Source organism: Mobula birostris, chromosome 3, assembly GCF_030028105.1.
Source record: "Mobula birostris isolate sMobBir1 chromosome 3, sMobBir1.hap1, whole genome shotgun sequence".
Classification (NCBI taxonomy): Eukaryota; Metazoa; Chordata; class Chondrichthyes; order Myliobatiformes; family Myliobatidae; genus Mobula; species Mobula birostris.
Window position 1 is genome coordinate 174,873,511 of NC_092372.1, and position 14,957 is coordinate 174,888,467.

At 39.2% G+C, this 14,957-nt stretch overlaps 1 protein-coding gene across 6 annotated transcripts in view; it reads right to left on the minus strand.

Annotated features, from left to right (window-relative positions):
* cdk14 (cyclin dependent kinase 14) overlaps positions 1-14,957 on the minus strand; it is a 633,043-nt gene that overhangs the window by 378,192 nt on the left and 239,894 nt on the right. For all 6 annotated transcript variants that reach the window (XR_011885468.1, XM_072253720.1, XM_072253724.1 and 3 more), the window contains one exon: positions 6,058-6,152. Coding sequence is in view for 5 of the 6 variants with exons in the window: in XM_072253720.1 (XP_072109821.1) it covers positions 6,058-6,152 (95 nt within the window). In the remaining variant the exon portion in view is untranslated. The remainder of the gene's footprint in view (positions 1-6,057; positions 6,153-14,957) is intronic.

Consider the following 14,957-nt stretch of genomic DNA (forward strand, 5'->3'; position numbering starts at 1 on the left):
CAGCATGATGTAAAACCTCTATAAAGTACCAACCAAGACCAGTAGTCAATGCTCTGAAAATCTTAATGCAGAAAGAATTATGATGTAAAAGCTGTCAACAAACTGAGTTATGGATCACAAGAGGTTGATGCAGATGCAAATTTGAAGAAATGAGAAAGGATCTAAAAAGCGTGGATTGGGACAGGTTGTTCTCTGGCAAGGATGTGATTAGTAAGTGGGAGGCCTTCAAAGGAGAAATTTTGACAGTGCAGAGTTTGTATGTTCCTGTCAGGATTAAAGGCAAAGTGAATAAGAATAAGGAACCTTGGTTCTCAAGGGATATTGGAACTCTAATAAAGAAGAAGAGAGAGATGTATGACATGTAAAGGAAACAAGGAGCAAATAAGGTGCTTGAAGAGTATAAAAAGTGCAAAAACATACTTAAGAAAGAAGTCAGGAGGGCTAAAAGAAGACATGAGGTTGCTTTGGCAGTCAAGGTGAAGGATAATCCATAGAACTTCTACAGGTATATTAAGAGCAAAAGGATAGTAAGGGATAAAATTAGTCCTCTTGAAGATCAGAGTGGTCGGCTATGTATGGAACCAAAAGAAATGGGGGAGATCTTAAATTGTTTTTTTGTGTCTGTATCTACTAAGAAAACTGGCATGGAGTCTATGGAAATAAGGCAAACAAGTAGTGAGGTCATGGAACCTATACAGATTAAGGAGAAGAAGGTACTTGCTATCTTCAGGCAAATCAGAGTAGATAAATCCCCAGGACCTGACAGGGTATTCCCTCGGACCTTAAAGGAGACTAGTGTGGAAATTGCAGAGGCCCTGGCAGATATATTTAAAATGTCGGTATCTATGGGTGAGGTGCCGGAGAATTGGAGGATAGCTCATGTTGTTCCGCTATTTAAAAAAGGTTTTAAAAGTAATCCGGGAAATTATAGGCTGGTAAATTTGCTGTCGGTAGTAGGTAAATTATTGGAAGGAGTACTGAGAGATAGGATCTACAAGTATTTGGATAGACAGGGACTTATTAGGGAGAGTTAACATGGCTTTATGTGTGGTAGGTCATGTTCAACCAATCTATGAGAGTTTTTCGAGGAGGTTACCAGGAAAGTGGATGAAGGGAAAGCAGTGGATGTTGCCTACATGGACTTCAGTAAGGCCTTTGACAAGGTCCCACATGGGAGGTTAGTTAGGAAGATTCAGTCGCTAGGTATACATGGAGAGGTAGTAAATTGGATTAGACATTGGCTCAATGGAAGAAGCCAGAGAGTGGTAGCGGAGGATTGCTTCTCTGAGTGGAGGCCTGTGACTAGTGGTGTGCCACAGGGATCAGTGCTGGGTCCATCGTTATTTGTCATCTATATCAATGATCTGGATGATAATGTGGTAAATTGGATCAGCAAGTTTGCTGATGATACAAAGATTGGAAGCGTAGTGGACAGTGAAAAGGTTTTCAAAGTTTGCAGAGGGATTTGGACCAGCTGGAAGAATGGGTTGAAAAATAGCAGTTGGAGTTTAATACAGACAAGTGTGAGGTATTGCACTTTGGAAGGACAAACCAAGCTAGAACATACAAGGTAAATGGTAGGGCACTGAGGAGTGCAGTAGAACAGAGGGATCTGGGAATACAGACACAAAATTCCCTAAAAGTGGCGTCACAGGTAGATAGGGTCGTCAGGAGAGCTTTTGGTACATTGACCTTTATAAATCAAAGTATTGAGTATAAGAGTTGGAATGTTATGATGAGGTTGTATAAGGCATTGGTGAGGCTGAATTTGGAGTATTGTGTACAGTTTTGGTCACCAAATTACAGGAAGAATATAAATAAGGTTGAAAGAGTGCAGAGAAGGTTTACAAGGATGCTGCCAGGACTTGAGAAACTGAGTTACACAGAAAGGTTGAATAGGTTAGGACTTTATTCCCTGGAGCCTAGAAGAGTGAGGGGAGATTTGATAGAGGTATATAAAATTATGATGGATATAGATAGAGTGAATGCAAGCAGGCTTTTTCTACTGAGGCTAGGGGAGAAAAAAACCAGAGGACATGGGTTAAGGGTGAAGGGGGAAAAGTTTAAAGGGAACATTAGGGGGTTCTTCTTCACATTATTGGTGGGTGTGTGGAATGAGCTGCGAGATGAAGTGGTAAATGCGGGCTCACTTTTAACATTTAAGAAAAACTTGGACAGGTACATGGATGAGAGGTGTATGGAGGGATATGGTCCAGGTGCAGGTCAGTGCGACTAGGCAGAAAAATGGTTCGGCACAGCCAGGAAGTGCCAAAAGGCCTGTTTCTGTGCTGTAATGTTCCATGGTTCTATGTCATAGTCGTGCACAATGAAGATGAAGACTAAGAGAGCCTGACAGTGATCCCAATGAACATTGAATTTAATCATGTCAACATCCAGCACACATACTTGAGAAGTAACATTGTTGAGAAGATTCCTGAGTGGCAGGACCACTGTGTCAAAGCCTGTGCAGAAGCAAATTAATGCATGGGAATATGTGTGACAGGTCTTTTCTTTTGCACTAAAGGAAAACGTTGCAATTCTGCAGTCATGGCTGCAAAGATTAATTGTTGTTTTAAGCCTGTTGCCTCTCAGTAGAGAGTGCTGTGCAGTTGGTGGTCTTTGGTTTGCACTAATGTTTGTGGACTACCAGGGTAAGATTTAAGGACCCATTGCATTAGACGGTAATCTCCCAGGCATTGTGAGTTTCAAAATACAATTGAAAAGAAGATGCTATACCACCTGAAGCCTTTCTCATAACAAGCCCCTCATACCTTATTGTTTAAATATGGTAAGGCATTGTCCAAATATGGGTGTGACTGGTAGAGCTATTTTCTCAGAGTTCCAGGATTTGATCATGGCCTTTGATGTTGTCTGTGTGAAGTCTGTATTTTAGTCATATGACTGCAACTCCCCTGATGAGTCAGCGATACACAGATCAGAAAAACGCCCTTCAGCCCAACTGATCCATACCGAACAAGTTGCCTACCTGAGCCGATCCCAATTCCCTGCATTTGGCCCACATCCCTCTCAACTTCTATCCATATAACTGCCCAGGTATTTTTAAACATTTATGTCCAAATATCTTTTAAAACTAAACCTGGCACCTGCCACTTCGTTTGACAGTTTGTTCCATATACCCACTACTGTCTGTGTGGAAAAAGTTGTCCCTCAGCTCCTCTCAAAGTCTTTCCCCTCTCATCTTATGAAAGTAGTTTGTTGGTGTTCCGGTTTCCACCCATATCCCTAGGATGTGAAGGTCATCGGTTTATTTTAACCATGTAAATGGCCCCTTGTGTGCAGCTGAATGGTAAATGGGACGGCTCTCTTTCTCTCACAAAGTACTCCAACAAATCGATATTTATTGACAGGACCATCTTGATGACTTAAAAAAAAGACACAAAACACTCAAAAGGTTAGATAGGATATGAAAAGAAGAATAATTTGTTCTGATAACAAGTCCTAAATCAGGACTGCAAAAGCAAGTAATTGATGATGTCTTAAAAGGGATAAGCAATAGAAATGAAAATGATAGATTAAAAAAGAACAGATGGAAGACAAAGAATTTAAACATCGCCAAAAAAGGGTGCACCAAGGAAAAATAACGTATTTTTACGTACCCAAGTAATATGACCCAACGAACATATTTCCAGAAAAATCCACAGTGATGAAACCAGCACAAAATTTTACTGAAAGTTACTTTTGGCAGCAAGCAGCAGCTCATTGCAATCAAATAAAACCACAACTAGTTTAAAGGGCATTGGATTGGAAAGGAAAAATATTGTTTTCCAATGACAGAATTTGAACCAATATAAATTGACGGTTTTATTTAAACATCACAAACATAATACTGGCAATCGGATAAATTTTTTTCTCTTATGTTCGGTAACATTTATTTACAAAACCACAAATTCATACTTAACAAGCAAAATCAACTTGAGGAGGGAGCTGCTTGGCTCATCACAAACTCTGCAGGCAAGATGCAACACCCAATTCACCCATTACCTCTTGAACAGTGTTACATTAGTTCCTGGCCTGACAGTGGCTCAGCTTCAAATCTCTTTTCCTCATCTTTAAGCATGGCCATGATTTACTCTTCTAGTCACTCCTATAATGGCTGACAAGCCCTGAAGCAAGGCTCAGAGTTCTCAAAATTATGCCATCAGACTCATTTACTTCTTTTGAAGATACTCCCTAAAACCTCTCTTTGAGATTATCCTAATATCTGGCTCAGTGTCAAAATTTGTTTGGTGACACTCCTGTTAAGTGCTTTAGCTTTTTATATATGCAGATGCTGTTACTATCATGGTTTGACAAGAAAATGACTGGGTAGCTCATGCATATCTATTCTTAATCAGAAGGTAAAAAGCCTCTAACAGATGTCACTATGCTCTCAGCAGTATATATTACCAGAATGAAGCAGCATTATTAAAGCCAACAAAAAGATAACATAGAAATAAATCATGCTTTCAAGTCAAGAAAACAGCAAATGAATGGGTCAGCCACTTTTCATGTTAATAATCAGCTGTTATTTGCTACATGACAGAGCATTGCCCGAAGCAAACATCACATTTTGTTCTTAGAATAATAGTACAGTGGCTGCGTTAATGCAAAAAGCTGACATGAAACATGAGTCGGAAAGCTTTTTTACATCACCCCACTGGCCTTGGGAACATAGTCCTAGGGTGCGCTGACTGGCCAGCCCACATTGAGCTCGATGCAAAAATGTGGAAATCTTTGTTTCAAAACTAAGGGGAGTATAAATCATTCAAAGAAACTAAGACCATCTTTTTACTATATATTTTTGCTCCAGAGCTGCAATGCTCTTCAATATATTCCATGCAAATTTAAGCGTTGGTGCAAATTCAGACATAACCATTAATACAGCAGAATAAGGATATAAAAATCTATATTTAGTTCCTAACCACTGAAAAATATTGCCAAGGACACTTGCCTGCAGAAACAACCAGTATAACACTTCAGAGACATTCATTAGTACAATTGTCTTAAGTTACATCATCCAATACCTAACTAATTTTGTTTTAAAGAGCAATTTGATTTCCCCATCCCCCTCCAAACCCAATTGATTTCTGGACAAAGAAAAATGCTTTTTCCTAAATTAGTATAGAAATTCTTGCATATGTGCCTGATAGAGGCTCCATAAATTCACACACATGTCAGGAAATCAGGATTTTTTTTCATGGCCTTGCAGCTATGAATGGCATCAGTGTTATCATTGTGAGTATTTGTGGGCAAGTGCTGACAGCTAGCTGAACTACAGGGGAGTTGAGGGGATGAGGCAAGAGATTATGAGGCCAGCACTGCATCAGTCGCAATTTTACTGAATGGTAGAGCAGACATGAAGGGTTAGTTGGCCTACTCTGCTCCCATCTCTTATGGTCTTGTCTAACTTGTGGCAATAACACCAACTACAGACACTTATGCAACAGTAGAACTATTTTTTGTCAGTTTTGTTTAAGTCCAAATGATCATGATGTAATTTAACAATTGCAGCAGTAATTATTTCCTGACTTAGAATTACTGAATTCTAATTAGCAATTCAAAAGAAAATAGAACTGTTAACTGCGTTATAAAAAATATGATTTTAATCAAGAAAATAAAGCATAATATATTGCATTAACTAATGAAACTGAAGTTTTGATGTTAACCATTTTGAATTAAATCTACAAATCTACCAGTCCTAAAATGATAATTAAATTGCATTGCTACATTTTTTCCCCAAATGAAAACTCTACTTCTGATTTAGAGTGTAACTAAAAATGAAAACATTTGAAAGTAATTCAATAAAAAAGAAATTTGTGGCGACTGAGACAGTCATCTAACAGTCAATAATGTTTTAAAATCTGCAAAGCTTGCAGGCCCTATGGGAGTCTCTACCAACCAGACTATACAGTCTGTACTTATGTGTGTAGACACAAGAAAAACATACTTGGAGGATGACAAAGACTGATTACATTGAGAGTATAAACATTCACTAGAGTAATTACATTGTAATTATCATCCAAGCAATTCCATCAGCAATCAGGGGAAAGCACTTACCACATATTCAAACACAAGAGTTAAGGTTTCCTTCGTGTGAATGATGTCATGAAGCAGGACTATGTTTACATGTTTCAAGCCTTTCAACAAGGAAGCTGCAAAGAAACAAAGAGAAAACTTTCAGATTGGTAGCTTTGCCCAAGCAATCGACTACCAGCCAATAACCTTGGGTGCCATTAATTAATTATAAAGATTAGGTGACACACATCAAAGTTGCTGGTGAACACAGCAGGCCAGGCAGCATCTCTAGGAAGAGGTACATTCGACGTTTCAGGCCGAGACCCTGCACTATTTTAAGTATTTAACTATATTGAAGAAAAACATCAATGACAATTGACTAGACTAAAAGTAACGTGAACATTCTCTTTTCCTGATTTCCAGGATAGTCCATTTTACACTAGAAGATGACCATCACCTCCTATCAGTATCACAAGAATTTTGCCAATATTCTCTTAAAAAATTAAACAGAGCAGATATACAATCAAATTGCTTCTGTTTTGGCACAAACCTTATTTATGCATATGAACAGAACAGGGAGCCAGTTGAGCTCACAAGATGTCATTGTCTTGTCATGTATCCTAAAGAGAACACCTTTTCCTCTCAGTTACAGTGGTGTATTCTTCCAGATCATTTTATAAGTGGATTCTGAATCCTCCAGCTGTCACTATAATTAATTGCCTGAATATTATTAGTTCTGAGCTAGACATCAGATGACAGTTCACCCTGAAACAAAGATTTCCAATTTGAAAAGACAAAAGTAATTGCGGGTCAGTCATAAATGGCACCAGTGTGCAGCTGAAATCGTATTATTTACGGGGCATGGTTAGAAATTACAGAACTTAAAATTAAATAATACAGAACAGAAAGATCAGAAGTAAATTGTCATTAATAGATCTCAGATAACAGGAAGCTTTTTGCAAATTGGAGATCCTGTTCACCTCATGTACAGAATTAGAATAAATAAATATATCTTACCCCGTTAATCTTGCTCAAGTTAAAAATGAATAATTCTGCAGACAAAACCGCATGCCCAGATTCCCAATCTACATATCTTGAACATTAAACATAATACAGCAGCGCCTTAGAAGACGGTATATTTCCTTATAATGCCCTCAAATTGCCTAAACTCACCAAACACTTGGGATTAAAATAAAAGATATATTTAAAATATTACACCATTAAGCTCGATCTAAATTAATTAGGACTATTTTCTCTTCAAAGCAATAAATAATTGGTCCATAGTCCATTATTTCAATGATATAAAGCACTTTACTCAAGGGCACAGTTAATTAGTGGCTATGCTTCTGGAATAGTGATCCAGGGGCCTGAGTTAATGATCTGCAGACACGTTCCATTCACACTGCAACAGCTGGGGAACTTAAATTTGGTTAATTAAATAAATCTGAAATAAAAGAGGTCCAAAAATTACTGCATGCTTGTAAAGACATTGTCATTTGGGGAAGGAAATCTGAATGCTATACTCAGTTTAAGTAAACTGACCAGCCAATTAGTTGATTCTGTTGTCTTCCATAATGGTCATGTGACCCAATTATGATCTATCACACTTCTGAGAGAAACAAAAATAATTGATTGCAACAACTCAATAAGCACCTCAACACCTCCCTTTCAAGGTCAATTAGAGATGGGCAATAAACACTGGCATTGCTGTGTTCCTTCAGATCCTGAACAATTAGTCATAGTCATAGTCATACTTTATTGATCCCGGGGGAAATTGGTTTTCGTTACAGTTGCACCATAAATAATTAAATAGTAATTTGTAAATTATGCCAGGAAATAAGTCCAGGACCAGCCTATTGGCTCAGGGTGTCTGACCCTCCAAGGGAGGAGTTGTAAAGTTTGATGGCCATAGGCAGGAATGACTTCCTATGATGCTCTGTGTTGCATCTCAGTGGAATGAGTCTCTGGCTGAATGTACTCCTGTGCCCAACCAGTACCTTATGTAGTGGATGGGAGACATTGTCCAAGATGGCATGCAACTTGGACAGCATCCTCTTTTCAGACACCACCGTCAGACAGTGACGGTGTCACAGTGCTCTCATTCCTCCTGTTCTAGAATTCATAGGAATACACCCAACTCTTTTTTAAAATCAGCCAAGCAGTCTCTGTACTGCGCAGCCAGGAACCCGGCCCAAAATTCTGCTCTCCACCAGCACTGACAAGGCATTGAACCATTGATACCTTTGTGCAAAGAGACTACCTGTGATGTTGGATGTGCTGAAGCGAACAGTCTGGCTACTCAATGCAGCGACACGGGGCATAGGATAGTACACTGGCAGACACCACCATCAGAGTGAATTACAAACTATTCATTATTTGTAAAAACTATGTGTGGATAATATAATGTAATAGAATAATCAGAACTAAATCTGCATGGTAATTCAACAGCCAAAGTTGATTCTCTACTTGATACGTAGAAGTACAGTGTACTGACAAGAAGAAATCTGTAGAAATATACTAACATACGAATAAATGGGTTATTTGTGCTCAGATAAAAATTTATTTGTGCTCAAATGAAAATGAATGTCAAGCAGGAAAACAAGCCATCTGTGTGTTGGATTTCAATTGATTGTGTTCTGTTTTTTGCATTAATTTGGTAATTCCCTGTTCTTGTGCCAAGCTGAAATCACACGGCGAACCTAACGAAATGGTGTGACAGGATCACGGATACTTATGACACAAGAGGAGGCCATTTAATGTTACGTCCAGCTATTTTTAACATGGCTGCTCATTGAGACACTTTTAAATGTGATGAAGGTTACTACCTCAATCACACTTTCAACCAATGAGTTATAAAATTCTTACCTTCTGTCTCAACCTCCTACCCTGTCTACGTTCCCTCATTATTACCTTGTTTGCTAAGATGAATAGTTTGTTCTTATTTACTCAACCTAGGTCCTGGGCACTGAAACTATTTTCATACTGGGGAGACTGACAGCCAATAGCTTAATATAAGCAGTTCTTTCAAATGTATTATTCCCATATTTTCATTGATCAAATTTACTCAAGATTGACAATATTCATAATGTATAAATACCCCTTTTAGCATTCTCCTGTATTTCTGATTTGTCACAGTGCTCTCATTCCTCCTGTTCTAGAATTCATAGGAGTACACCCAACTCTCTTTAAAATCAGCCAAGCAGTCTCTGTACTGCGCAGCCAGGAACCCGGTCCAAAATTCTGCTCTCCACCAGCACTCACAAGGCATTGAACCATTGATACCTTTGTGCAAAGAGACTGCCTGTGATGTTAGATGTGCTGAAGCGAACAGTCTGGCCACTCAATGCAGCAACACGGGGCATAGGACAGTACACTGACTAGCACAGTGAATACAGGTGAATCAGGACTGGCAGCACCAATTCCATGTACTGACAGACCACCTCAATCCTACAAGCACTTTCATTACCTCTCGTCCGATGCTGGATGCTCCTCTTCTCCCTATTTGACCGCTAAGCTCAAAACACTGAGCTTTTACCACAGTGAAATCCCTGGCTGGGCAAGAGAGAATTATGCAGCCAGATAAAGTGAAGGGGATCCAACAGCTGACAAGAGAGATGACAGAATCAAGATAATCTGACATCATGGGCATTAGATGTGCCAGTTATCAGTGACGGCTGTACATATCATACAGAGCAGGGTATAGCCGACAGAAAACGGAGGTACCTTCAAAAAGCCCCACGGCCTCTGGTGGCCCTGTGATCTCAGTCTGAGGCTGACGTGAACTTATCCTTCAGGCAGATGAACCCAGACAGCATCTGGCCTAGACAGCATACCTGACTGAGTACTGAGGATTGGTGCTAATCAACTAGCTGGAGAATTTACGAACATCTTCAGCAGTCTGAGGTCCTCAGCTGCTTCAAACAGGCTTCACTCACACTGGTGTCCAAGAAGAATGTGGTAACCTCTGAAAGCATTTCATCACGGTGGATGTACGTAATTCCACCATTGTCCACTGGAATTACGTACATCCACTGTGATGAAGTGCTTTCAGAGGTTGGTCACGAAGCAGATTGACTCCTGCTTGAGGAGTAATCTGGATCTGCTCCATTTTACCTATTGTCACACAGATCAATAGCAGATGCCATCTCATTGGCCCTTCGCTCTGCTCTGAACATCTAGCAACGGCAATGCACACGACAGGATGCTCTTCACTGACCACAGCTCAACATTCAATACTATTGTTTCTTCAAACTCATCACTAAGCTCCAAGATCTGGGCATTGATACTGACCTGTGCAACTGGATCCCAAATTTCCTCACTGGCAGTTAGTAAGGAATGGCAAAATCATCTCCTCCTCACTCACCATCAGCACAGGTGCACCACAAGGCTGTGTGCTTAGTCACATACTTTGCTCACTTTATATTGTGAGACAAAGTACAACTCTAATGCCGTATTTTAAGTTTGCTGACAACACCACTATTGTTGGCTGAATTAAATGTGTTGACAAATTAGCATATACGAGGGAGATAGAAAATTTGATTGAGTGGTGCCACAACAACTACTCTCACTCAGAGTCAGCAAAACCAAAGAGCTGATTAAACACTACTGGAGGAAGAAGCTAGAGGTCCATGACCAGTCCTCATTTGGGGATTGGGGTGGAGTCTGTAAATTTAAATTCCTTGACAGAGGCTCTATCCTGGGACCAGTGTGTGAATGCCATCACAAAGAAAGCACAACAATGCCTCTACTACCTTAGAAGTTTGTGTAGATTTAGCATGTCACCAAAAACTTGACAAACTTCGATAATTACGCAGTTGGAAGTATCCTAGCTGGTTGCATCACGGCCTGGTATGGAAACACCGATGCCCAGGAATGAAAAAGACTGCAGAAAGTGGGGGATACAAGCCCAGTCCATCACAGGCAATGACACCCCACCACTGGGTACATTTCTATGGCGTGCTGTCACAAGAAAGCAGCATCCATCATCAAAGGCCCCCACAATACAGACCCATGCTCTCTCTTCACTAGTTCCATCAGGCAGGAGCTACAGAAGTTTTAGTCCCAGACCACCAGGTTCATGAATAATTATCAGGCTCCTAAACCATCTCCACTGACCACAACTCCCAACTGATCATCGGACCTATAGGCTCTTTCAAGGATTCCTTCACAACTCATGTTTTCAGTTTTATTTGCACAATTTGTCTTCTTTTGCACATTGGTTGTTTGTCGGTCTTTGTTTATGCATGTTTTTTTGTAGATTCTATTGCACTTCTTTATTTTTCCAGTGAATGCCTGCAAGAAAATGAATTTCAAGGTAGTATCTGGTAACGTGCATGTATTTTGACAATGAATTTACTTTGAACCTTGAGTCCCACATCTCAGTGATGAGCAGCTGCACCACTCACTGCTGTTCTGTCATCACCAGCTCTCACAGGCAGCCTCTCCATATGGTGGCTGTGAGAGCACTAGTTTACTATCACAGAGGCAGCAAGGGCCAAAGCTTGCATCAATTCCCAGTACTGTGGCACTGCCAGTAATGCATCTGTGTGTGTATAAACCTAACAATGGCTCATGTCAGTACTGATTTCATAAGCGCTTTTTCCCTCTTAAATATCCTAATATTTTCTTCAAAATACAAGAAATATATCTAAACATATTTGATTAATAAACCCATTATTTAAGTGCACATTTGTCTGTAATACTAACTAGATCTGGTTCTGGCACAAATGAAAGGACTTTGCAACATTATTGAATGCCATAAGATATCTGGTTATAACAAATATACCATAACACTTCAAATAAGCTGCAAAACCTGCAGAATTTAATGACTTTTCTAATTTGAATAACCTTTCCCATTAGAATACAAAAATACCTTGCTATTGATTAAAACACAAGATGTATTTGGTTACTGAACTATTGAACCTCTTCAAAGCTAGAAAATTTCCTCTAGAAACAAAAGACAAAGATCCAATCTCCCAGCGTTTTTTTAAACACACATTGGACTAGACAAGGAAGAACAGTGGTGGTTTCCGACCATCGTTGCTTTCTTCAAACTATATTACTGACCTAGACTTAGAGATGCAAGTAACATTTTCCAAGTTTGCAAATGGCTTTGTGAATTACCAGGAGGACAAGAATCAACTATAACAGTATATAAATAGGCTCGAAGAATGGTACAGGTATGGCCCATTTAGTTTTAAAGCAGACAAATGTGAAGTGATGTAATTTGTTAGGAAGAATGAGAATAGGTAATAAATAATGAAGCATGCTGTTTTAAAAGGGTTGATGGAGCAATGTGCCCTACAGAAGTGTGCACAAGTTATTGAAAGAGGCGGGACAGGCTGAGTCAGTAGTTAATAGGGCAACACAATATTGTTAAATCATGCTGAACCTTTATAACAACACTGGTCTGGCCCCAAATGGAGTACCTTGTTCAATTCTGGGTATCACATGACAGGGAAGGATGTGAAGGCATTTGAAAGATCACACATACCCTGCTCATGGACTATTTATCCCACGCCATCAGGGAGGAGGCTACATGATATCCACGCCAGCACCACCAGACTCAAAAACAGTTACCTTCCCTAAGCAGTAAGGTTGATCATCACCACCACCACTATGTTATTATTTCCTGTCAAAGTCACATTATGAACAGACACTCCTGTACCTAGCACCACTTTATGGATAGACAAATCAATTTATGTTCACAAGCTATCTTATATATTTACATTTATTGGTTTTTGTTATTATTATGTTCTTTATCTTATTGTCCTTTGTACTGGAAATGACATTTAACAATCTTGAGATTAGAGAAAATACTACTGCTTTCTTTAAAGAAAAAGGAGAGTGAAGATTGATGGTAAATATATAAAATGATGAAGGATTTGACCAGAGTAGACAGTGGAGAAAGATAACCTGAACTCATCTAGCAGGTGGACGGCTTGGCAACATTTCTGACAAGTTTCTCCTCTCTTATTTGGTTCACTCTACAATTATCTTTCCACAGCAACCACACAAAGATTGGGTGTTTAACTTGTAAATAATCATCACACTGGTGACACTAATTGTCCGTGCACAGCACAGAAGGCAAATTCAAGGCATTGAGAAGCAGATGTTTAATATGAATCTTATTCACTACAGTTAATGGCATTACAGATTTAGTAAAGACATTACAAAAACAAACACAACACTGTTTTAAATGTTTGAACAAAGTTAAGATGTTAACTGCAAACACTTTTACCAGTGGAAAAGATGGTAATTGTGGAGATACTTGGATTAATGTTTGGAAAAAAAAACATAAATTCATTGTTTAAAATGCTATCTCTCTTCCTTTCTTCCTTCAATTCTCTTCCATCTATTGCAGACCTGCTATATATTCTAAACATTCTTGCTTTCGTTTTTAAAAAAATCTGGTTCTGTTTTAAGCATAGACATAAATATATCATAATGTAACTAGCACAGAATTACACTACATGTCTTTGACATCACGGTTTGAACAATCAAAATCAAATCAGCTGTCCTCCCTGTTCAATGATTTTGCATCCTCATCTGCAATTGTTGAATCTTCCTTCAATAATTTCTTTGTTTTTTTCAATTACTATCCTTCACACTGACCCAGTAATATTGTTCTCATTACTATCTTCATCCAACACTGACTCTAAATTGGTGATTTAACATTGACTTGACAACTGAAGGAACAACTCTCTCCTTAGTTATTTGTAAAAGAAAACTCTTTAGAATGTGAAAAATCTCCTTTGTTTGAATAAAATGTGTGCTAGTGTCTCAATTCTCTCATATAGGCATGGTATTATCTTTGTGAACCAGTGCTTGTGTGCCCTCTTTGAAGTATCTAAAACTGTAGAGTTCTCCCACTCTGGTCTCACCAATGATTTGTATAAATATGTGTCTTCTTTACTTCTGTACTATCCCCATTTGTAAGTATAGTCGTCCCTCGGTATCCATGGGGGATTGGTTCCAGGACCACCCGCATATACCAAAATCAACAGATGCTCGGGTTCCTTATATAAAATAGTGTAGTATTTGCATATAAGCTATGCACATCCTCCCGTATACTTTAAATCATCTCTAGATTACTTATAATACCTAATACAATGTAAATGCTATGTAAATAGTTGTTATACTGTTGTTCTTGAGGCTGTAGTGCTTTACATAGCCAGCCAGCCATCCCTTACTAGCCTTAAACTCCTTCCTCTCGCTCTCCTCAACCCCCTCACAGTAGTTCTCATTGAGGCTAAGTGCTTTTTCACGCATCATTTTGCCATCAACAGGGATATGCTTCTGTGATATGTTTCTTGATGCTCCGCAGGAAATAAAGGCACTGCTGCACCTTTTTGATCAGGATGGAGGAGTTCAGGGACCAGGTGAGATCCTCGGAAATGTGGACACCAAGGAACTTGAAGCTTGATTCACGTTCCACTACAGCTCCGTTGATGTAGATGGGGATGTGAGTGTGGCTCCTAGCATGCCTGAAGTCCACAATGATCTCCTTGGTCTTCTGGGTGTTAAGGGCCAGGTTGTTGTCAGCACACCAGGCGGCCAGGTACTGGACCACATTGAACGAACATTTGAACAGTACAAAATGACAATTTAACTCTTTATGAGCTGGCAATGTGTAGAATATCTCTGCAAGATAAACACTGTAGATCTGTTAATGTCTAATGTTTGTTGACAGCAGCTGGATTCTTTCTTGGTCTCAGTCACCATTAACATGACGATGTCTGTTAATGATTAAATGTCTGTTGCTCACTTTGAGAGGTAGGTTGATGGATTATTTCTTAGTGTCTGTCAAAGTGGCTTGATGGATTCTGTTTTGCATTCAGGCTTATCGCTTATATGTAATATTAATGCTCGTTGGTAACTAAAAGAATGTTAGGTCCAGAACATTGGTGGACTGATGGATAAGGAGTAATTATTAAAGTGTC